General features: G+C 59.4%; 2 protein-coding genes across 3 annotated transcripts; both read left to right on the top strand.

The window, feature by feature from the left end:
- Positions 1–445: 445 nt before the first annotated feature.
- Positions 446–9,795, top strand: EPN3 (epsin 3). 2 transcript variants are annotated; one of them, XM_059148105.1, is made up of 10 exons: positions 447–727; positions 3,816–4,492; positions 5,334–5,452; positions 6,163–6,243; positions 6,545–6,673; positions 7,614–7,701; positions 8,178–8,447; positions 8,626–8,742; positions 8,874–9,104; positions 9,322–9,795. In XM_059148105.1, the coding sequence occupies exons 2-10, from the start codon at positions 3,955–3,957 to the stop codon at positions 9,654–9,656; spliced, it is 1,908 nt and encodes a 635-aa protein (XP_059004088.1). In that variant the 5' UTR covers positions 447–727; positions 3,816–3,954; the 3' UTR covers positions 9,657–9,795. The 2 variants fall into 2 exon arrangements, with proteins under 2 accessions (XP_059004089.1, XP_059004088.1); XM_059148106.1 differs by lacking the exon at positions 6,163–6,243 and having other exon boundaries at positions 446–727.
- A 4,968-nt stretch (positions 9,796–14,763) lies between these two features.
- SPATA20 (spermatogenesis associated 20) lies at positions 14,764–21,760 on the top strand. The gene is made up of 16 exons (XM_059148542.1): positions 14,764–14,910; positions 15,045–15,224; positions 15,339–15,403; positions 15,541–15,695; positions 15,779–15,922; positions 16,013–16,214; positions 16,617–16,747; positions 16,848–16,952; positions 17,179–17,253; positions 17,350–17,559; positions 17,645–17,837; positions 18,153–18,321; positions 18,599–18,810; positions 20,118–20,317; positions 21,163–21,243; positions 21,402–21,760. Exons 1-16 carry the CDS (start codon positions 14,834–14,836, stop codon positions 21,570–21,572), a joined length of 2,370 nt encoding a protein of 789 aa, XP_059004525.1. The 5' UTR covers positions 14,764–14,833; the 3' UTR covers positions 21,573–21,760.
- Positions 21,761–22,469: the final 709 nt, after the last annotated feature.

Consider the following 22,469-nt stretch of genomic DNA (forward strand, 5'->3'; position numbering starts at 1 on the left):
GGCTTCAGCATCCTCTAGTTGAAAGTGGGAGGAGCTTAGGAGAGAGCAGGTCACTCTGTTTCTCAGAGGCTGAGAGGGGCTATGCCTGGAGCCTGGATGCCCCCTTCAGGGTGGCTGAGGGGACCAGAGGGAGCCCACAAAAAACAAATGCACCAAAGGGCCAGCCCTCCCCTGGGTCTTCCTGGCCCCAGGGAGATGAGTAGGATTAGGACGGGTGTTGGAGACCGGCGCCCCCCACCCAATTTCCTTTTGAGGCAGGGGAAGGGTTAACTTGCTGCAGGGTGGGAGTGGGCTACCAGCCCGACTCTGGATCTGTGCCTCCCAGGGACAGCCAGCTGGCAGGCCTCCCACCCCCAAAGGTGCTGCCTGCCCAGCCAGCAGGAAAGGGTTAACAAGCCCAGCGCTTCCTCCTGTGTCCTGTTACTGCTGAGACAGACCTGCCAGGCCAGCTGAGCAACTTTCCTCGGAGTGCTGCCTGCTGGCCGGGCGGCTAAAACACCAGCAGGCAAGAGGCAGAACCGCAGCTCGTTCTGGGGACCCTGCCGCCACCCTTCCAAGGGGTCTGCGCCTCCTGGGAGAGGGTGGGCATCTCCAGGACGCGGGTCCATGGTGGATGGCTCTGGGGACGCTCCCGAGGCTGTGCTGTCTCCCTGCCGAACGGGTCGGAAGGTCACTGCAGAGGCTGCTCACGGTCCCAGGGCTGGGGCCAAGGGAGCCTGCACCAGAGGTAAGACGGCCCCTCCCAGGCAGCCGCGGTGCCTCTCATGGAAGGCTTGGGACTTAGTCTCCCTCCCAGGTCCCAGGCGGAGGGGTGAGGAGGACAGGGCCACAGAGGATCCTGGATGCTTCCTGCCTGCTGCCCCTGCCTGCTGCCCCTCCCTCCCTCCCTGCAGCCCCCAGGAAGCAGGACTCAAGGACTGGCTCCCTACCCTGGGGCCAGCATCTTTGGTGGCATTCCCTGGTGTACTCCCATTCCCCTCCGCCCGCCCCTCCTCCTCAGCCCCTGAGGCAGCCCCCTACCCATTCCAGGGTCCCAGGACACAGCCACTTCAGGGCTGACTTAAGCTTAGAGCTCTAGCTCACACACCTGTCCGTCCACTGGCAAGAGTTTCTCACTCCCATCCCCTCCCCCCTCCACTTTGACCTGATGCAGGGCAGGGGCTGGGGCTGCCTTAGCGGAGGATGGGAGGCGCTCCGGGCTGGTGGGGCACACTCACACTTTGGCCAAACTCTTGCACGTGACTCAACATATCTAAGCTCTTTCCTTCTCCCTCAATCCCGGCTCCAGGGATGCCCTCTACTTCCTGCCCTGACACTTTCCCCAGTCCTAGAAAAGAACCCCCTCTCCTCTGTAAAGTTCTCTTTGGCACCCTCTATAAAGCAGAGAGCAGAGACTTGTACCCCGTGACTTGTCCCCACCCTGCAGTGTAACCCTCCCCACTCTGCCCCCTACCCTCCTGCCTCTGGGGAGGGGAGGCCACCCCCACCCCATGTCTGAATGAGCCTCTCAGGCTCTGCCTTCTCAGTGTCCTTCCTTCCACCTGACAGGGTCTGGCTCAAGGTCACTGCAGTAATTCCATACCCGCCTGCCCAGGCCTGCCGCTGCCGCCACTGGCTGCTGGGTTTCTGTTTCACTCCCTTTTATTTCTGGGCATATTGTGTTCGATAAAACCCTGGGCTTGTAACACCGCTGGCAGGGCTCCCAGCTGCTCCCTCCCGTGTTCCTTCCCTTCCTCCCCGCTCCTTTCCATGCTCCCTGGGCCTCACCCTGCCCCCCTTTTCCTCCCCACCTTGTTCCTTTTAACTTTAGGGGAGGGAAGCCCAGGCACCTTCCTGGGACTTCTGATCCCTCCCCCCCCGCAGCTCCAGCAAAGGTGTGCTGAGATGGCTCCACCATCCCCCGCTTCTTGGAGAGTCCAGGCAGGGCTACAGGGTCCATGCTGAGGGCCCCTCCCAGTACCCCAGGCTCGGCTGGAGGGCAGGGGAAGCCAGGCTCTGGTAGGGCTGCTGGTAGAGTCAGGATGTCAGACTGGTTGAGCTGGTTTCTGTGGCCAGCCCTGGGAGGGGCGTGCACTCAGGGCGGGCTGTGGGGCACAATTATTTCTTCTTGCCTCTTGCCACCCTCCAGCCCACCGGTTGGGGAGGGAAGGATGGGTCTGAGTCACTAGTGAGGGGGAGGGCAGGACTTAAACAAGCGTTGGCCGTGGCATCCCCACAGAAGGCCTGCCAGGCTGGACGGACAGACAGCAGACAGAAGGTAGGCAGGCTTTTAGCCAGCATTCCATCCGCCTGGTGTCCTACGGGATCCCCTCCAACGGGCCCAAGCTCTCCCAGGCACCTGGGCCCTGAAGAAGGCAGCCAAGGCCTGCTGGCTGGTTTGACCTGAGCCCAAGGCTAGCCAGGCTGGGTGGAGGGGAAGTCCAGTTGGGGGGGTGCGGTGGCCAGGACAGGCAGCCTCTGACTCCCTGGGTAGACTGGAGAGGAGCAGTCTCCATGGGTGGTGATATTGGTGGGGGGTCACAGGTGGTGTGGACACTCTGTGGGTCCAGCCTGTGTGTAGATGTGTGTGTGTGTGTGTGTGTGTGTGTGTGTGTGTGTACCCATATGAGAGAAACAGCTGTGGCAGGGGGATTCTGGTTTGGGTTTCTGGTAGGGCCCCGGGAAAGCCTTTTTCTGTCTTGAGCCTGAGTTTGGTTTCCCCAGATGGCCTGGTCCTGAAGTTGGGGGGTGGGAGGGTAGCAGGCTGACCCTGTTTCCCACTCAGCTGGGGAATCAGGGGTCTGCCACGCACCCAGGACCTCAGGTTTGGGGCGCTCAGACCAAGCCTTGCCTTCAGGGAGCTTACATCCTGGCTGAGATGGAATTGAGACAATAAAGCAATCAGATGAATTAATTACAAAACCAGTAACACTGTCAATAAGTATCACATTTGTCTCTAGAGACCTAGGTGTTGGTCCCAGCTCTGCCCAGCTTATACACCGCTGTAGGCAGTCCATGTCCCCTCCCTGACCTCAGTGCTCTCCTGTGTACTACAGGGGTGGCAGTGACTAGGTCTCTTTGAGAGGCCAGGGCCCACTTCCTGCCCCAGACTCTTCTCTGGGCTTCTGGCCCAGCTCAAGTATCCCCTGGGAGCTATCCTTCCTCACCCTGCCGCTTCCCCTTCCCTTCAGACCTCCAGCTGTCACCTCCACTGGGAAGTCCCCTCTGATTTTCCTAGCTTGGGTACTCCTGGGCATGCCCATGCTCCACCGAGATGTCTGTGCCCCTGAAGCTTGATGTGTGGGGTCCAGGACTTGTGCTCTGGGTCTGGCTCAGTGTCAGGCTCAGAGAAGGCCCCAGGAACTAGGTGTTGAATGAATTAAGGTGCACAGACTTATGCTATGAGAAATGGCGAGAGTAGGGGTGAAGGAGCTGGAAAGGGTAGGTCCTAAGCTAACTCCTGGCAGACATGGAAGCCATAGCCCAGCAGGAGCAGAGCAGGCAGGCATTCCTGGGGGTGACTTTCATGTCTTTTGCAAAGGGCAAGGGCTGGGTAGGGGAGAAACATGTGCTGCCCGGGGTAGCTCTGTGAACCTCACTTCCCTGTCTGTGAATAGAGGTAATAATCTCATCTTTGTGGTGTGACTGTGACCAGCAATGAGCACACGAAACTAGAAGTGCCTGCTGAATAATATGTAAAATTAAAAATGTAAAAATAAATGCCTGCCAGAGGGGGGCTCCTGGCCGTGGAGACCCCTGGCCAGGCCTTCGGTCCATGGCTGAGTGGCTGTCGGGGAGGGCCCATCACCCCTGAGTTCTGTCTCTCTCTTGGTCAGACCCATGTGGAACCCAAGGATGCAGTCGCCCTGCTGAGAGCACGGCGGCACATCTCTGGAGACCGTGACCTCGAGACGGTGGCCCTCGGCCCTTCACCTCCGGCTGGGGCGGGGGCCGCCCATCTCCAAGTCCCCAGCCATGACGACCTCCGCACTGCGGCGCCAGGTCAAGAACATCGTGCACAACTACTCGGAGGCAGAGATCAAGGTGCGCGAGGCCACCAGCAATGACCCGTGGGGCCCGCCCAGCTCGCTCATGTCCGAGATCGCCGACCTGACCTTCAACACAGTGGCCTTCGCAGAGGTCATGGGCATGCTGTGGCGGCGGCTCAACGACAGCGGCAAGAACTGGCGGCACGTGTACAAGGCGCTGACGCTGCTGGACTACCTGCTCAAGACGGGCTCTGAGCGGGTGGCCCACCAGTGCCGCGAGAACCTCTACACCATCCAGACGCTCAAGGACTTCCAGTACATCGACCGGGACGGCAAGGACCAGGGCGTCAACGTGCGTGAGAAGGTCAAGCAGGTGATGGCCTTGCTCAAGGACGAGGAGCGCCTCCGGCAGGAGCGGACCCACGCCCTCAAGACCAAGGAGCGCATGGCACTGGAGGGCACGGGCATCGGCAGCGGGCAGCTGGGCCTCGGGCGCTCTCGCGGTTCCCCATCCTCCTACAACTGTGAGTGAGCCCCAGGGCTGGGGCTGGGGGGTGGCGCAGGTTCTAAGGACTGTCACCAGCATTCAGGGAGATGGGGAATGGAGCCAGGGAAGGCAGGCGCCTGGCACAGCAGGTGACCTGCAAATTACCGCACAGCGGGATCCTAACTGCTGGTCTGGGAGCTGCCCAGGAGGAGTGGTGGCCGCAGCCCAGGCTCCGTGGTCTGGTACGTGCCTTATTCTGTGCCTTTTCCAGCTGAGTGATCTAGAGGGCTGCCTCTCTGAATCTCTGCTTCCTCATCTGAATTAGGGAAAATCTTATCTTCTCCAGTTGTTGGATGTGAGAATCAAGCGAGACCAAGCCCAGGAATGCCCTTGGCGTTGAGCCCAGACACATAGCACTGGGCGCTCCATCAGGGGCATTCCTCGTGACCCCTTGCTCAAGGGCACTGTCCTTGAAAACAGGGGTGGCTGCAGAGCCGTTCTGGACTCTTGACGGCGTGGCCTTGACTGACTGGCACCTTGAACCCTCCCCCCTCACTGGACCCCAGGCAGGATGGGACCCCTCCCCCCACTGGAAGAGTGCAGGAGCTGGAGGAGGGGACCTGGTTTTGAGCCTTACCTCAGGACCCCAGCCAGGCCACCCTGAGCTATTGGCACATCTGTAAAGTAGGGACAGGAGTCTCTGATGGGATAGACTGGCAAACCTTACGCAAAGCACCAGGCATGCCGCCTGACCCCCTGGAGCCCTCAATGGCCAGTCGTTAGTTTCTCTCTCTGAGTCTTAGCTTCCTGGTGGGGAGGGGGAAGGGAGGGCATGGGCACCTCTGTGGTCACAGAAGTCACCGGTGTGGTCGTTGCAGCCTCCTCCTCATCCCCCCGCTATACCTCGGACTTGGAGCAGGCCCGGCCCCAGACGTCAGGAGAAGAGGAGCTGCAGCTGCAGCTGGCCTTGGCCATGAGCCGGGAGGAGGCTGAGAAGGTGAGGCCACTGGGGTAGCCTGGGAGGCCCCACAGCCGGGCTGGGGTTGGCATGGAGGGTGGATGAGGGGGAGCAAGGAAGGGTACCCCAAAGGCCCACACCCTTGACTCCTAGGCTCCTTCACTCTGGGTCCCAAGATCCTGGCCCGACTCCCAAGGACAGCATAGGCCTGTCCTTGTCCCTGCGACTGTTCTGGCAGGGACTGCCTCCCTGCCTCCCGTCCCCTCTGGTGGGGCCTAGAAAGGGCCATGAGTGCCTACTGGGTTGAGGGTACTTGTGTGTCTCCTGGGTCTGCTGTGGCTCCACGGAAGGGAAGCAGTGAGTGGGCACAGAGATAAACTGGCCCCACAACCCGTGGCACCAGCTGTCCTTTTGGGGGGACAGGGACACCCCCCAATATCATCCTCTCTGCCGTCACCTCTGTGGATCTAGGTAGACTGGGCAGGCAGCTGGACCTCCCATGGCAGGGTTTTTGTGGGGGCACTCAGAGAACCCAGAAGAAAAGGATCAATCTTCTGGATTTTGAAACTGGTTGCAGATCCAGGCAGGGAGAAGGCCACACCCACCTTTGCTGCCTGGGAATGGGCCTCTCACCTCCACCCCGGGTGGGCCTTCTCTCTCCATGCCCTTCTCCCTGTTGGGCTATGTTGCCCTCCCACCTCGGAGTGGGAGCACTGGGCCCTGTTCACCCCTCTCTTCCTCCCTCACAGCCGGTCCCCCCAGCATCCCACAGGGATGAGGATCTACAGCTGCAGCTGGCTCTGCGTCTGAGCCGGCAGGAGCATGAGAAGGTAGCGGGCCAAGCCTCCTGTGCTGGTGTAGGAGCAGGTGCAAGTGCAGGGGCTGTTGTAGGTGCAGGTGCAGGTGCAGGGGCTGGTGTAGAACTAGGTGCAGGTGCAGGGCCTGGTGTAGAACTAGGTGCTGGTGCTGGTGCAGGTGCTACACAGGCACTAACCGGGCTTCTCCCACTTCACCCAGTGGTCCTGCTATGCCTAACCTCTCTCTCACTGCACTCTTCTCAACGCCAGCTCCAATCCCCTCAAATCTAGCCTGGGCTGCCCATGCTGTCCTCACTCCTCTTGCCTTCTGCAGGAGGTGAGGTCCTGGCGGGGAGAGGACTCCCCTGTGGCCAATGGTGCTGGGGCCCTGGTCTGCCATTGGCAAGACAAAGAGCCGGAGAGAGAAGAGAGAAAGGAGGAGGAGAAGCTGAAAACCAGCCAGGTAGGGAGAGGCTGCTGTGCCTGGGCTGACTGAGCCTGCGACATGAACTGAGTTGGTATTTGTAGAGTTTAGAACTGCACTTCATAGATGGTAAGCACTGTTTAGGCATTTATTGAATGAAACCGGGAGTGGAGGGGTGCAGTGGTCCCCAGTCCCAGACCTCGCGGGCTGATGACTGAGCAGACAGCAAAGTGGGATACAAAGAATCCTGATCTGAGGACCCTGGATTCTGGATTTGCTGCCACTCTGACTTGGGGCACATCACTGTTATAGCCTCAGTTTCCCCTTTTTGTTGGACAGCTCAATCTCTGGCGTTCTAGGAATATGTGATGCTGTGGATGCACCTGGGGCAGGGGTGGGCGCGCAGGCACGTGGTACGGACAGTATCTTGGGCTTATACACATACTGTCCAAGAACGGGGGAGTGGGTAGCTGCTGGGAACAAAGCCACCCTCCAAAGCAGAGGATGCTAACCCTAGGGTGTGTCTGTCCCCTTTCTGCCCATGTTCATGGTGGCTAGTTTCTGACCTAGGAAGGCAGACTGGTCATAAAACCTGTCTTTACCACCAACGGACTGAGGATCAGGACAACTGAGGAAGCGGTCAGACAGGCCTGGGTTTATCCCAGTTCTTCCTCTCCCCAGCTGTGTGACTTCATGCAAAGCATCTCCACTCTCTGGGCCTCAGCTGGCGCATTTGTAAAATGGGCACACCACTACCCGCACAACCTACTGCACAGGGTTGTTACGAAAATCAGGCACTAAATGGATGAGGAAACATTTCATAAACTGCAAAACACTGTACAGAGATGAGGGATCATTAGTAGATGTTTGTGAAATGAATAAAGGAAAGAATGAGCTGGACCGAGGGAGACAGGCCAGGGACTGCCCTTCCTCTGGTCTCACCCACTTCTGAGCCACGGCTGCCTCTCCCACTCCACAGTCCTCCATCCTGGACTTGGCAGACATCTTCGCACCCACCCCGGCCCCGCCCTCCACCCACTGCTCCGCTGACCCATGGGACATCCCAGGTGGGCATGCAGGGCTGCAAGACGTTCCCAGGCTGACCCCAGAAAGACCCTTCCTTTCCAGCCATTTGCTGGCACCTCCTCCCCATAGCCGAGGACCATTGGCAAGTCACTCACCCCTCTGAGCCTCAGGTTTCTCTGGGACGTGGGGTTGTAGTGAGGGGTGGGAGAGCACGTCTGAAGAGCCCACCTCATGGAAAACTCAGAGATGTTCTCTCATTTCCACTGGTCACCCTGGCTTTCCGGCCCCAGCCCATCCCTGACTGGGAAGGTGGCCTGAACTGCCCGTCCCTGGGAGTCCAGGCTTCTGGCATAACTTGGTCAACAGGGGCCTCCAGCTTGCTGGGTCAGTCCTGAGTCAGCATCTCATTTGTGAGATGAGACCCTTAGCCTCCCAACTCAGTCTGGGTAACTGGGAAGGGCCCTGGACTGGGTATAAAGGTGGCCCTAAGGTCATGTCTGTGCTGTTCCTATTTTAGGTCTCAGGCCGAACACAGAGCCCAGTGGCTCCTCCTGGGGGCCTTCTGCAGACCCCTGGTCTCCTGTTCCCTCAGGAAGCACCCTGTCCAGAAGCCAGCCCTGGGACTTGCCCCCTATGCTCTCCTCCTCTGAGCCCTGGGGCCGGACCCCAGTGTTGCCCGCCAGACCCCCTTCCACCGACCTCTGGGCACAGAACTCCCCCCAACACAAACTCCCCAACACTGGGGCTGACCCTTGGGGGACCTCAGTGGAGATCTCCAGTGCACCTGGTAAGCAGAGGGCCAGAGGGTGTGGGGGAGGGGCTGGAGGACTTCTGGGTCCCCTCCCTCCAGTGCCAAGGGACAGCACATCCTGTCCGTGTTAAGAGGGCTGCTTGCCTGAAAGGGGTCGGACCAGTGCCTGTCTTTTTTGTCAACCCACCTCCTCTCCCTCTTCCTCCTTGGCCAGCTCTAGGTGGTACCTCACCCTTTGACCCATTTGCCAAACCTCCAGTATCCACAGAGACCAAGGAGGGGCCAGAGTGTGCCCAGGCCCTGCCCTCTGGGAAGCCTGGCAGTCCCGTGGGTAAGCAGGAGGCAGGGGATGATACAGCTCTGGGGAATGAGGCGGCCACTCACAAATGACCGCTGTCCTCTCCTTACCACAGAGTGACCATTCTCTCTCCCTACCAATGAGTTCTATCATCTCTGTTCCAGAGCTGGACCTGTTTGGAGACCCCATCCCCAGTTCCAAGCAAAATGGCACCAAGGAACCAGATGCCTTTGACCTGGCTGTACTGGGGGAGACGCTAACCCAGCCCAGCCAGGAGGCCCGAGCATGCCGGACTCCAGAGTCTTTCCTGGGCCCTTCAGCCTCCTCTTTGGTCAACCTTGATTCATTAGTCAAGGCGCCCCAGGCTGCAAAGACCCGAAACCCCTTCCTGACAGGTAGGACACCCCTTGTCCCCGCCAGGGTCTCAACACTGGGGGCCCCCCTGCTCTCTCCATCACTTTTCTCAGAGCCCGGCCCCTGCCCTAAAAATCTTACTCTTCTTCCCTATTTCTGAGATTCCAGATCTTGCCTCTCTGCCACCCCACCCACACCCGCATTTAGGGCTGTGTCCCCTCGTGAGCCCCAAGCTCCCCACCCACTCTCATTCCGCAGGTCTCAGCGCTCCATCCCCCACCAACCCCTTCGGTGCGGGCGAGCAGGGGAGGCCGACCCTGAACCAGATGCGCACCGGATCGCCGGCGCTGGGCTTGGCGGCCAGCGGGCCGGTTGGCGCGCCCTTGGGCTCCATGACCTACAGCGCCTCCCTGCCCCTCCCGCTCAGCAGCGTGCCGGCCGGCGTGACCCTCCCCGCCTCGGTGAGCGTCTTCCCGCAGGCGGGCGCCTTCACGCCGCCGCCCACGAGCCTGCCGCAGCCACTGCTGCCTACGTCGGGTTCCGCCGGGCCGCTCCAGCTGCCCCCGCAGGCCGGCACCAACCCCTTCCTCTGAGCGCAGCCCCGCCCCACCCCCGCCTCCGCGACGCAGGCGCGCGAGCCGCCCTCCACCCGCCGTGGGGGCGGGGCGGAGCGGGGCGGGGCGGGGCTCTAGCCCCAGGACCCGCCCCAGGAAGCCCGGAACGGCTGAGACTCCGCCCCGCAGCCAGCGCAGGCGCATCGTCCCGGCCTCCGCAGCCCCTCCGCCGCTCCGGGGGACGGACACTGAAGACTTCCCGGGGCCAAAAGCACGCCCGCATGGTGAAGACAGGAGCCCGTTTCCTCAAATCCCACCCGGTGGACTTTTTGCGAGGCGTGGCGGCTGGGTCAGGACCACAGCGCGAATCTCCGGCTGCCGTAGAAACGAGTGCTCCGCAGTGTGGGGCGCAAAAATGCTCCCACTTTCCGTACAACCCCCACAGCCTGGCACCTTCGCTTCCAGATGCTCCCCAGGCTCTCACTCATGCTCTCGTTTCATTCATTTACCACAGATCGGTACTGGGGATGATCTCATGGCAGGGAACAATAGGCAGGTGTTCCCATTCTTTACGCACTTGTTCTGTGCTAAGCACTTTAGACAGATTATTTAATTTAATCCTTACAACAGGCGTCTGAGGTAGATAATGCTATTCCCACTCAAGACTGGCTACATCATTTGTGGGGCCCGGTGCAAAAATGAAGAGGCGGGGCCCTAGTTCCAAACTAAGAATTTCAAAACGGGGGCAGCAGAGCATTAAACCAAGTGCATAGCCCTTGGTCTTGCTCTCATTTTATACAGGAGGAAACAGGCTCAGAGAGGTTAAGCGGCATGCTCAAAGTCACAAAGCTAGCAAGGATTTGGGGCTGGGATTCAGACCCTCTGGCTCCACAGCCCTGAGCTCCCAGGTTGGGCCCCAGGTTTCATTTGCAAATATTGACCTGTTGTGAACAAAGTGCCGGGCTCACCTGGGAGGGATCCAAGAATTGCAAAGCGGCCTCCAGGAGCTCAGAACTCAGTGGGGAGACAGCCCCGGTACTGGAGCCCTGGTGTTTTACTGAGTCACCTTAAATCTGGCTCTACCCTCTCCCATCTTCCTACATTAGGGCAAGAAATTCAATCCCAGCCCTGCCGGAGAGCATGGCCCCTCCCAGGGGTTTATGTAAGGAGGTTTGAGAAACCAAGGGAAGAGGGGGCAGGGCCTGGTACCTCGTCCGGAGGCCACCATGGTCATCCACCTTCTTTCTCCTCAGTGCTTTCCCACCACTGAACCACCTGACACTGACTTGTCCTCAGTGCTCAGGATCTGGCCCTGCTACCAGCTGCCACTCCCTTTTTGGGTCACTGAGGCAAAACAGCCTTCCATAGACCAGAATCACCGAAGTGGAGGGCGGGGGGCTAGAATGCTGCTCACTTTCTTAAGTGGAAGGGGGACTGGAGAAAGGAGCTACTTTTTTGTTTTTGTTTTTGTTTTTTGCTTTGTTGGGAGGGAGGCTGTGACTGTTACAGGCAGGATGGACAAGAGCACCTGCTTAGAGGAGTCAGACCAACAGAGTTCAAAACTCTGCTCCAAGATTTGCACTTAACAATAATAATCACTTTGTAATAAGTGGTTATGCTCCCTGACCTTGAGTAAATTACTTAACCTCTCTATGACACTGTGCCTCCATTTCCTTACTTGTCAAACGGGAACAAGAGTTCTTTCCTTATGAGGTTGCTGTGTGGCTCCTCCCAGGCCAGTGTCCATTGGCCCAGGGCCCACCTTCTTCAGAGACTACCCGTGGGCAATGAGCCTGTCATACCCCTCATTCCTGGTCTCGCCAGGCAGTGCCCCCAACCGGCTTCTGCCACACACACCTGCAAGATCTCTATCCTTCTCGGTCGCTGACTTAACCCGTCACCCCTCCCCTATCTGGGCTCTCCTCTTCTACTCTGGCTCTCCCTTGTGGACTTTCCTGAGGACTCCCAAGGGGTGCTACCTGACCCCCACAAGAAGAGATTTGTAGCCTTGCTCCCTGTAGCTATAGCTACTTCTGGACCATTTGCTTCCTGTCAGAGCCTTCCTTCCTGGAGGCTGGAGGCACTGGGCAATCCCGCCTGCCCAGGGCTGGGCTCCACCTCATTCTTACCATGCTTCAGTCTTGGCTCACCATCTCACCCAGATCTTGTTTAACCCTGCGTGACTCCATTATTTAGGAGGATGACCTTGACCTCTCAGCTACCTTACCCATGTTCACTCTTTTGGCTTTGGCATCACCCTCAATTCTTTCACAGGCTTCCTGTTCTCTGATCTTAATCTCATTCCTTCCAGGGAGCACCCACCAGACCCCCTTCCTACTAACCTCTCCCCGCCCCAACCTTCTCAGAGATCTCTGCTTTCCTTCTTGTCAATTGCCTTCTCTCAACCAAATCCTTCCCCTTGATATTTGCTGTACTTAACTTCATCCATCTTGAAAGTCTTTCCGACTCTCCCGTCATATCAAGTGCCCATGCTACCTCTCTATGTCCCCTTCCTTTCCCCTTCTCCTGACCCACTCCAGTCGGCTTCTATGGCCAGCTCCCCCTCACTAGAACAGTTTTGTCAGGCCCACCCAGTGGCCCACATTGCTGAAGCCAGTAGACCTTTTTTCTGTCCCATCCCAACTGGCTATCCCAGAATCCAACCATGAGGACCCTTCCTCCTTGCAACTCTGTCCTGTTGCCTTTGGGACTCCACCCTCTCCTGGTGTTCCCCGGACCCTCTGGTGGTTCTGTGTTCCATGGGTGCACCCCTGAGTTCCCTGAGCCCGGACCTGTGCCTGCTTCTCTCCTTGTGCTGCTCCCTGGATGGGCCCTTCCATGCCTGCCCTGTCTGCACACTGAAGCCCCCAATTCCTCCGACCAACCTCTCCTCACCACGTTCTCTCCACATGTGCATCTCAAGGGCACCTCCAACCAAACCTCCCCAAAACTGACCTCATGAACCCCCACCTGAGCCTCTCTGTGCCCCCTCCTCAGCAAATGGCCTCACCCCTCAGGGTAAGCCCTGCTCTGCAAACCAGTCTTGGAACCTCCCTCTCCCTCATTGCCAATGCCGAGGATGTCTCCTCTACAGGCCTCCAGACTCTTCTCACAACCTCTGCCTCCACGTGCAGACCTCCACCCCCTCTGCTGGGTCCTGCCAGGGCCTCCTAATCAATCTTGTTTCCACTCGTGCCCCTTTTCAGTCCGTTCTCCACCAGGAAGCCAGAGGGGCCTTTCCAAGGAGTGTAGGGCCACTCCTCTGATCAGGGTCCTTCACTATCTTTCTTCTCTCATCAACAACCAAAATGTCTAACTCACAGTTCTTGAATCCCTCCAGGACCTGGTGCTTGGCCTCCTCCGAACTCACATCATCTCTCCCATCTCTCTTCGCTTTGCTCTCTGCCCTGCAGCCATGCCTGCCTTCCCCAGTTCCTCAGCCCTGACTCACAACTATGCCACAGGGCCTTTGCACATCCATTCTTCCTGCTTCCCCAGCATTCCCCCAGCACAGCCCTCTCCAGACCCCAGCCTCTTGTTCTTCCACAACTGCTACACAAGTGTGATTTCCTCAGGGAAGCCTCTCCTGCCTCGCCTCTCCCACCGACCAGGCTCCTTGTTAAACTTAGTCATGGCACTTCTCACAGTGGGTGGTTGTGCATTCATGTGTGTGGCTGTCAGATACACTTCTGTCGCCTTCAACAGACTGAGCAACACAGGGGCAGGAGCCTGGTCTCTCTCCACCCACCACTGTACCTAAGCAGAGTGCCTGGCAGGCAGTAGGCACTCAATAAATATTGGCTGAATGTAGCAAATGAGACAAGTGTGTTAAGTACATGATAGGACACGGCGTTGGCTCATCATTATTCAGGGAAGCCTTCTTGGAGTGGGTGGGATTTGCACAGGACCTTGGGATGGAGCCGCAGAACCCAAGCTCAATGGCCAGATGGGTTTGGATAAGCCATGCCTTCTGCTCACGCATTTCTCATTTGTAAATGGCAACGGTTGGACAAAACGACCTGAGGCTCTGGCATCCCAGGCTCTGACATCCTCACAACCCTCCACGTTCCTCCCATGAGAGTGATCCTCCGGGGCGGGGCGGGGGAAGGGGGTGGCGCGGGTAGCAGCTGGTTTGGGTCTAGCGGAGTCCGCCCTGTTTTGTGCACAGACCCGCGTCCTCCCGAGCCCGGGCTGCCCTGGCTGCCATCCCACGCTCAGCCACCGGGCGGCGCGCGGAGACCAGCCACGGGGCGGCCGGAGTCTCGGTGAAGACCCGCCGGCGGCTTGGAGGGTGCCGTGGCCCGCCCCTAGCAGCCTGCGGGCCTCCCTCCTGGTCCGCAGCGTCCCGGCCTCGGCCGCTAGCAGCTATGCTGGGCCCACGGGCCTAACTGGGCCGCGGCTTTCTGCTGCCCCGCGCCGGGTGGGGCCTCGCCTTGAGCCGCAGGTACCAGTGGGTGAGTGGGCTACTGCAGCGGGTCCTGCGCCCAAGGGCCCCAGGATGGGTCCTCACTGCACTGGTCCTCAGTGCCTGCCCAGCCACCCCTCCTACCTCCTCCCCACGCCAGTCTGTTCCCGCAATGGGGCCCAGGCAATAAGGCCCTCCTTCTCCCCTCTCCGGGTCCCTTCCTGCTGCAGGGCTAGCTCTCCCGGGACTCTCTCATGACACCACCTCCAGGAAGCCTTCCTCGAACCCCAGCGCTGGGCCAAGGATCCTCAGCCGCATCACCCTGGGCTAATCTGTCACAGTCCTTATGGCTGCAGGGCCTGTCATTTAGATCTGCCCTGTGGCGCCAGGCTCCCAGGCTAAGCCCCCAGAGGTCTGAGCCAGTTTCTGACTCCCTGGACCACCTGTGGGTCTGCTCTCATAGAAGTGCCCAGGGAGTGGATGTTGAGTGAGAAGGCCCCCAGTGTTGATTGTTCCTCCTGTTGCACCTCACCCGGTCCAGTCCCAGATCCACTTCTTGCCCTGTCTAGCCACCAACCCCAGGCAGCCTCCTGCCCAGATCACCAACCCAGGCCTGCCAGAGAAATACCCTCAGAGCGGCCATCATGGGGAGGGGCCCTGTTGGGGGAGGGGGTTGTGAGGGGTGGGTCGTGGAGAATGGAGACTGAAGGACCATTCTACCCATTGTGACTCACCCTGACCTCACAGTCATCATCCTTCCCATCGCCAGGTCCGAGAGGTTGGGGGAGACTAACCTGGCAGAGAGCCCCCAATGAGCCACCTTTCTTCACCCCCCCAAAAACACAAGGGGGAGCACAAAGGCCACGGTCTCCCCCGTGGTTCAGAAAGGTGGATTGGCCTGGGAGCCAGAGGTTCCGGGAGAGGGAACAGAGGGCAGGGTGGGTGGTATGGGCCTCTGGGGTAGGCCCTGGAGTGGGGCGTGTCGGTAGAAACCCCTCACTTAACCCACCTGCCCATGTCAGGGGTAGCTCCTCCCGGGACAAGGACCGAAGTGTGACGGTCAGCAATACAGTGCCCATGCCTGTTGGAGGGAAGGGAAGCCGGACCAGCTTCTCCCCATCCACACTCCAGAAGGTTCCCAACCGCCTGATCAATGAGAAGTCACCGTACCTCCTGCAACATGCTTACAACCCTGTGGACTGGTGAGAACCACTCCTGATGCCCTGTCCCCTGGGGGGGGGCAGCTGGGCTCTCAGCCCCCCCTGCACCCCCCTATCCTGGGGCTAGTGAGTGATGCTCAACCCTGCCGGGCCTAGGTACCCCTGGGGACAGGAAGCCTTCGACAAAGCCAGGAAAGAAAATAAGCCAATCTTCCTTTCAGGTAAGGTAGCCACTTCCCTGGGATGGCAGGAAAGGAGCAGTAGTGGGTAGAGGAAGGGTCCTCTGGGCCTGGGACCTCCCAGGAAACCTCCAACCAGACACTGGTACCCCTCCCTGCCCACCATGGCCCCATTCCAGTGGGGTACTCCACTTGCCACTGGTGCCACATGATGGAGGAGGAATCCTTCCAGAATGAGGAGATTGGCCGCCTGCTCAATGAGGACTTTGTCAGTGTCAAAGTTGACCGCGAGGAGCGGCCGGATGTGGACAAGGTGTATATGACCTTCGTGCAAGTAAGCTCTCTTCCTGTTTACCGGGCCGGGGGCTTTCCGTGCACAGGGGGCCGCTCCCTTCATGCTCACCCTCTCTCTGCCAGGCCACCAGCAGTGGCGGGGGCTGGCCCATGAATGTGTGGTTGACTCCCAACCTCCAGCCCTTTGTGGGGGGCACCTATTTTCCCCCTGAGGATGGCTTGACCCGCGTTGGCTTCCGCACAGTATTGCTGAGGATACGGGAGCAGGTGGGTGTGCCCGCCAGGGAACTGGGGGTGGGGTGGGGACTGTGGGCGGGTGTGTATGCTGACCTCCAGGCCCACCCCTGCCTTCCACAGTGGAAACAGAACAAGAACACTCTGCTGGAGAACAGCCAGCGTGTCACCACAGCCCTGCTGGCCCGCTCGGAGATCAGCATGGGTGACCGGCAGGTGCCCCCCTCCGCCGCCACCATGAACAGCCGCTGCTTCCAGCAGCTGGATGAGGGCTATGATGAGGAGTATGGTGGCTTTGCAGAGGCCCCCAAGTTCCCCACGCCGGGTCCGTGCCTCTCCATGCCTGCCCCACCCCCATCCCAGCCCTCTGATGCCCGTCCGGCCCATCTCTTCTGACCCCTGGCTGCGTCATTAACCGCCTGCTTTCCTGACTGACCAGTGAGCTCCTACCCCCCACCCCCCACCCCCGCCTGCCAGGAGCTCTCCAGTGAAACCTAACTTCTGGTCTGAGCGGCAGCCCCGTGATACTGACCTGGGTAACGAAGTTCCATCCTCCATGTTGACCATTGAACTTCAAACCCCCACAGTGTCCTGGGGAGACAGCTTGTTGAGTGAATCCCTAAGCCCAGCCTGGCCAAAGGCCTCCCGATCTCCCAGATCATTCCTCTGCCCCCCCCCCGCCCCGGTGTCCCCCATGCTCTCACCCAAGCACTCTTGGTACCCACAGTGATCCTGAACTTCCTGTTCTCATACTGGCTCAGCCATCGACTAACCCAGGATGGCTCTCGGGCCCAACAAATGGCCTTGCACACCCTGAAAATGATGGCTAATGGGGGCATCCGAGACCATGTGGGACAGGTGAGAGGGACTGGGCATTCCCTCAAGGGGGCAGCTGGAGACAGAGGAGTGGGAGGCAGAGGCTGGGGTTGGCCTCCACCCCACGTCTTGCCTGGCACAGGGTTTCCACCGCTACTCCACGGACCGCCAGTGGCACATCCCCCACTTTGAGAAGATGCTGTATGACCAGGCACAGCTCGCGGTGGCCTATACGCAGGCCTTCCAGGTGACCCCTGAATCCAGCCCAGGGCAGAGATTTAGGCTGTCCACCTACCTCTGGCTGCCTCTCCAGGGTTTTTTTGGGGACCTGTGGCCCCTGCTTAACTTCAGCCCTAACTCCCTCCCATATGCCCAATCTTCCTCCCCACCCTCCTGGGAGAACGCTGACTGCCCTCTCTGTACCCAGGCCACCCCAGAGACCTCTGTTTACAGTCTCCTTCCTCCCGCCTCAGATCTCCGGTGACGAGTTCTACTCCGATGTCGCCAAAGGCATCTTGCAGTACGTGGCTCGAAGCCTGAGTCATCGGGTGAGTGTCCACTGAGGCAGGCAGGCCTGACTGCGGGAGGGCTTGGGGCCTCCGCTGCCCTCAACACTTGGGCCGGCCAACTCTCCTCTCCCCCAGTCTGGAGGTTTCTACAGCGCAGAGGACGCAGACTCACCCCCAGAACGGGGCATGCGGCCCAAAGAGGGTGCTTTCTATGTGTGGACGGTCAAAGAGGTCCAGCAGCTCCTTCCTGAGCCTGTGCTAGGGGCCACTGAACCTCTGACCTCGGGCCAGTTGCTCATGAAGCACTACGGGCTCACAGAGGCCGGCAATATCAGCCCGAGTCAGGTGAGGATGCTTGGGGAGAGGGGAGGGATCCCGAGGATCCCCGGCAGGGGAGGGGGCTCCCTCTCACAGGGGCTGTTTTCCTCAGGACCCCAAGGGGGAGCTGCAGGGCCAGAACGTGCTGACTGTCCGGTATTCTCTGGAACTGACCGCTGCCCGCTTTGGCCTGGACGTGGATGCCGTCCGGACCTTGCTCAACACGGGGCTGGAGAAGCTCTTCCAGGCCCGGAAACATCGGCCAAAGCCACACCTAGACAGCAAGATGCTGGCAGCCTGGAACGGTGAGGTGGCCGGGCCTGACACCCTATTCCCGCTTACAGATTTACGCTTCGAGAAGCCCCTTGTAAATGTCAGGAACCTGCTAGATACCAATTCTCCCTTTAACCGGTTTATCACCCCCCAATTTACAGATGAGCCAACTGAGGCTTGAACAGCTTAAGTAACCCACCCCAGGTCATGCGCAGGGAGCAAGAGCTCTTACCCATTCACCCCATTGCTCCAGAAAGGTGTTAGGTCTTTGGGGGTGGGGGTTGGGGCAGACATACCTGGAAGGGCCTGGCTAGCTTCTCACGACCAGCAGTGTCTCCTCCCTCCAGGACTGATGGTGTCTGGCTACGCTGTGACTGGGGCTGTCCTGGGCCTGGAGAAGCTGATCACCTATGCCATCAATGGCGCCAAGTTCCTGAAGAGGCATATGTTTGACGTGGCCAGCGGCCGCCTGATGAGGACATGCTATGCGGGCTCCGGGGGAACCGTGGAGCACAGGTCAGGGGTGGGGCAGCCTGGGAAGGCTTGTCTCCCTGGGCATCCCAGGCCTATCTCTGCCCCTCTCCCTACCCCTTGGCAGGCTCCAATCCCAGCTCTGCCGTCTGCTCGCTGTGAGCTCTGAACTTTCCTGGATCCAGTTACTCACCCGGGAAATGGGCTAAAGGCACCCACTGCGGAGGGAGATTATGAGGGTCCTGGCAAACGGCCTCCTCTGGGAAAGATGCTCTCTCCCAGGGCCTGACTCCAGCCCCTTCCCTAATGCCTGTCCCCCCAGCAACCCGCCCTGCTGGGGTTTCCTAGAGGACTACGCCTTCGTAGTGCGGGGCCTACTGGACCTGTACGAGGCCTCGCAGGAGAGCTCCTGGCTTGAGTGGGCTTTGCGGCTGCAGGACACGCAAGACAGGCTTTTCTGGGACTCCCGAGGCGGCGGCTACTTCTGCAGTGAGGCCGAGTTGGGGGCCGGTCTGCCCCTGCGTCTGAAGGACGGTCAGTGGTGGGGGTGGAGCTGGCATAAACCCCATTAGGGCTTGGTTTTCCCTGGAGGAGGAGGCATAAGTGAAATGTGGTGGTAAAGAGTCGGCGTGGGTTCACATTGCCACCACTTACTAACCAGCTGACTTGCAGCTGTTCTCATTATATTCCAGACCCTCAAGTTTCTTAATATGTGAGACAGAGCTCACGTCGGTACTATCTTAAGGGGTGGATATAGAGATGGATTTAGCCATTCGGTAGAACACACTGGGTAGCAGTAACCGGCGGGCCTGGATTCACATAGCACACAAGGCTCACCCTCACGAAATACAGCATAGCAGGGGAAATGCGGTAACAGATGATAGTAAGGACTAACACAAGAGTGCGGGGATGGATGCGTAGTTACAACATGAGTGCCATCGGGAGGTAGGCGCCCAGGCCCCTTCTGCTTTAGTACGACTCCCCATCACCAGACACATCTGGTCTGTTCATGGTCTCTCTCCTCCAGCTCCAACGTGAGCACCTCAGGAGCAAGAATTTTCCTTTTCCTTCCGCAGCCCCAAAGTCTAATGTCGGCTTGGTACATAGCAGGTGCTTTGTAAATGGTAGCCAAAGGAGTGAAAGGAACCGGGGAGAGAATGACAGTGAGGCCCAGCTCAGCTAGGGGGAGGTCCGATCAAACCTGGGACAGGCATCCTTGAGCCAAGGGTTGGGAGAAGCCTGGAGGATGGAGGACAGAGGATGGGGCCAAGGCCAGCAGAGCGGCCTTGTCCATGTGGGCAAAGCTAGATCCCCGCAGGGTCTTATAGGCGTGGCAAGGAGTGGAAATCTCTGAAGGGTTTTAAGTAGGTTGTGATCTGGTCCAGTTAGGTCTAGGAATATCATTCTGACTGTGCACAAGGGACCTTCAGAAGGGAGCAGGGGGACCTGGGTGACCAGTTAGGAGGCCGTTAGTGGCATTCAGTCCCGACGAGGGCTGGCCACGGACAAGCTGGAAGTATGATATATGGAGAAGCAGTGGGATTTAGGTCCCTTCTGGCCGCAGACCCAGTGGACTCTGGGTGGATTAGAAGTGGAGGGTGGGGAGGGGCGAGGACGATGTCTCTCTGGCTCGAGCAGCTGGATTGAGGAGTCCACAGTGAGATGGGGGAGCTGGGGGACCTAAAGTTCACCCTGGAGCAAATGGCTGAGAGAGCGAAAGCTCAGCAAGCGTTGCTGGTGGCCTTCCCATCCCCCACCACCATGGCCACAGTCCCAGGGGCAGGGTCTTGGGATCCAGTAACCCTCCCTCACCGCCCCCACCCTGCTGCCCCCCCGTGCAGACCAGGACGGCGCGGAGCCCAGTGCCAACTCCGTGTCGGCCCACAACCTGCTTCGGCTGCATGGCTTTACGGGGCACAAAGACTGGATGGACAAGTGTGTGTGCCTGCTGACCGCCTTCTCTGAGCGCATGCGCCGTGTCCCTGTGGCATTGCCCGAGATGGTCTGCGCCCTCTCGGCCCATCAGCAGACCCTCAAGCAGGTATGTGTGTGTGGGGGGGGGGTGGGTGAGGGCACTTGTGCTGGGACCCTGGGTGGGAGGGGGCTCTGGAGCTGCAGTGGGGGATGGGGACGTAGGGTGGGGCTCCTGGAGCTGTCCTCCAGAGCTCAGGTCTAGGAGTGTGTGGCCATCTGGGAGTGTGTGTGCAGGTGTCTCCGTGGGGACATCCATAGGACCGCTCTACGCAGCCGAGGTACCTGAGTGCACACGCATATGGGGAGCCAGGGCTCTGGCACAGCCTGTTACTGGGGCTCTCGGCGCAGGGAGGGGGAATGCAGGGGCTAGGTATAGGTCCCTGTGGCTGGCGAAGTGTTTCTCTGCAGGTCTCCATGTGTCTGTGTCGTTGGCTCTGCCAGCGTATGTGCAGGTCTGTGCTTATCTGCGTGCAGGTCCCTATTTGCCTTACTGCTGCGTGTGCACATCTAGGTGCGTGTGGCCCTGTGGGCATGTGACTGTGTGTGTGCCCAGGCCCACTGAGCGTGCGCTGGGGAGTGCTTACCGGTTTGCGTTTGCCTGTCTGCACACGCATGCCCCGTGTTCAGGTTTCCTGCTTATATTCGCATGTGTGTGCCCGCATACCTCTGCGCATGTGTGTGCGCTGGGGTCTGTGCCCCAGCTGCATCTCCCTGTGCTCATATCTCTGCCGCTGTGTAGGATCCCGTCGCTTTGTGTGTTCCCGGGTGTGTGTGTGCACCTCCAGGCAACCTCCCGGCAGCTGGTCTGTGTTCCTTCCTAGGGCTACAGTGCAGCATGGCAGGAGGGTGGGGGAACTCCTGGGGTCTGGGCCAGTTCCCTGCACCTGACCCTGGAGTTACCCTTCTGTTCAGATCGTGATCTGTGGAGACCCCCAGGCCAAGGACACCAAGGCTCTGTTGCACTGTGTCCACTCTGTCTACATCCCTAACAAGGTTAGAGTCTGTGAGCCCAGCCCTGGCCTCCAACTCCCCTGCCTGGGCCCCCACCCCTCTGCACCTCTCCACCATCCCCTTCTCTGGAGCCAAAAGCCACGTGGCCCCGCCCGTGTCCCAGAGTCCCCCGGGGACCATCTCCACTGCTGCTCCCACAGGTGCTTATCCTGGCCAACGGGGACCCCTCCAGCTTCCTGTCCCGCCAGCTGCCCTTCCTCAGTACCCTGCGGCGGCTGGAAGACCGAGCTACAGCCTACGTGTGTGAGGACCAAGCCTGCTCAATGCCCATCACGGAGCCCTGCGAGTTACGGAAACTGTTACACCAGTGACTTTCTCAGCCACCTCAGGCGGGGGTGGGAGGCTGAGCTGCCCCACTGGCAGGAGACTCTGGCCTGGTAGGGCCCTGCACACGCTGCGGCCGTCCCTGGGCACCCTGTCACCTGGAGCCCTTGGCCACCCTCACCGCTCCCCCCATGGGCACCCACTCTGGAATAAACCGAACAGCGTCCCGCGGGAACCTCGGGGCCTCCACCTTGCTTGTGAGAGGGGGCCACTGGCTGACCCCTCCGCCTTCTCCAATGATGCTTCCCCAGTTCGTGGTTATTGCAGCTTTAATGAAACTCAGGCCAGGGGGGCCCGTGATGACCACTGGGTGGGGGATTCGGGTATGGACTCAGCCTGGAGGGGCTAGGCCAATCCTGGCCCTCTACAGGCTTCGGAAAGGAGCCTGCCCTGTCTTTCCCACTGATCCTGTTTTAAGCAGGGGAAAGGGGCAGGGGGATGCTTTAAATGAGCGTTCATTTTTCAGGGAATGGTGACATTGCATATGCTCTGGTATATCACAGGAGCTGCTGTTCTCAGGGCCAGGAATGTTTACTTTGGGGTGTCCATTCAGCTTCCAGCCTTATCCCAGGATGGAGCCAAGCAAGGCCTCCCTGTGGGAGCTTAGACTGTCTGTGCCCCTCCTTTCACACAAACCAGTCCAAGGAGGGTTCTCTGTCATTTGGAACATCTACTGGGTTGGAAGTGCTTCTCCAAATCTGAGTCCTTCCTGCTGCAGGGGAGGCCGGTGCTTTCCTCTGACCACCTCCTGTGCCTTCAGATGCTCACAAGTCCTCCCCTTGGCGTCTTCTTCGCAGACCCCAGAAACCCCACCTAGCTTCCACCTGGGGGAAGGCAGTGGGAAGCGTGCTTCAGAGAGGGTGGGTGTAGCGGGATGGGGGTGA

Source organism: Mustela lutreola, chromosome 15, assembly GCF_030435805.1.
Source record: "Mustela lutreola isolate mMusLut2 chromosome 15, mMusLut2.pri, whole genome shotgun sequence".
In the NCBI taxonomy this organism is placed as follows: Eukaryota; Metazoa; Chordata; class Mammalia; order Carnivora; family Mustelidae; genus Mustela; species Mustela lutreola.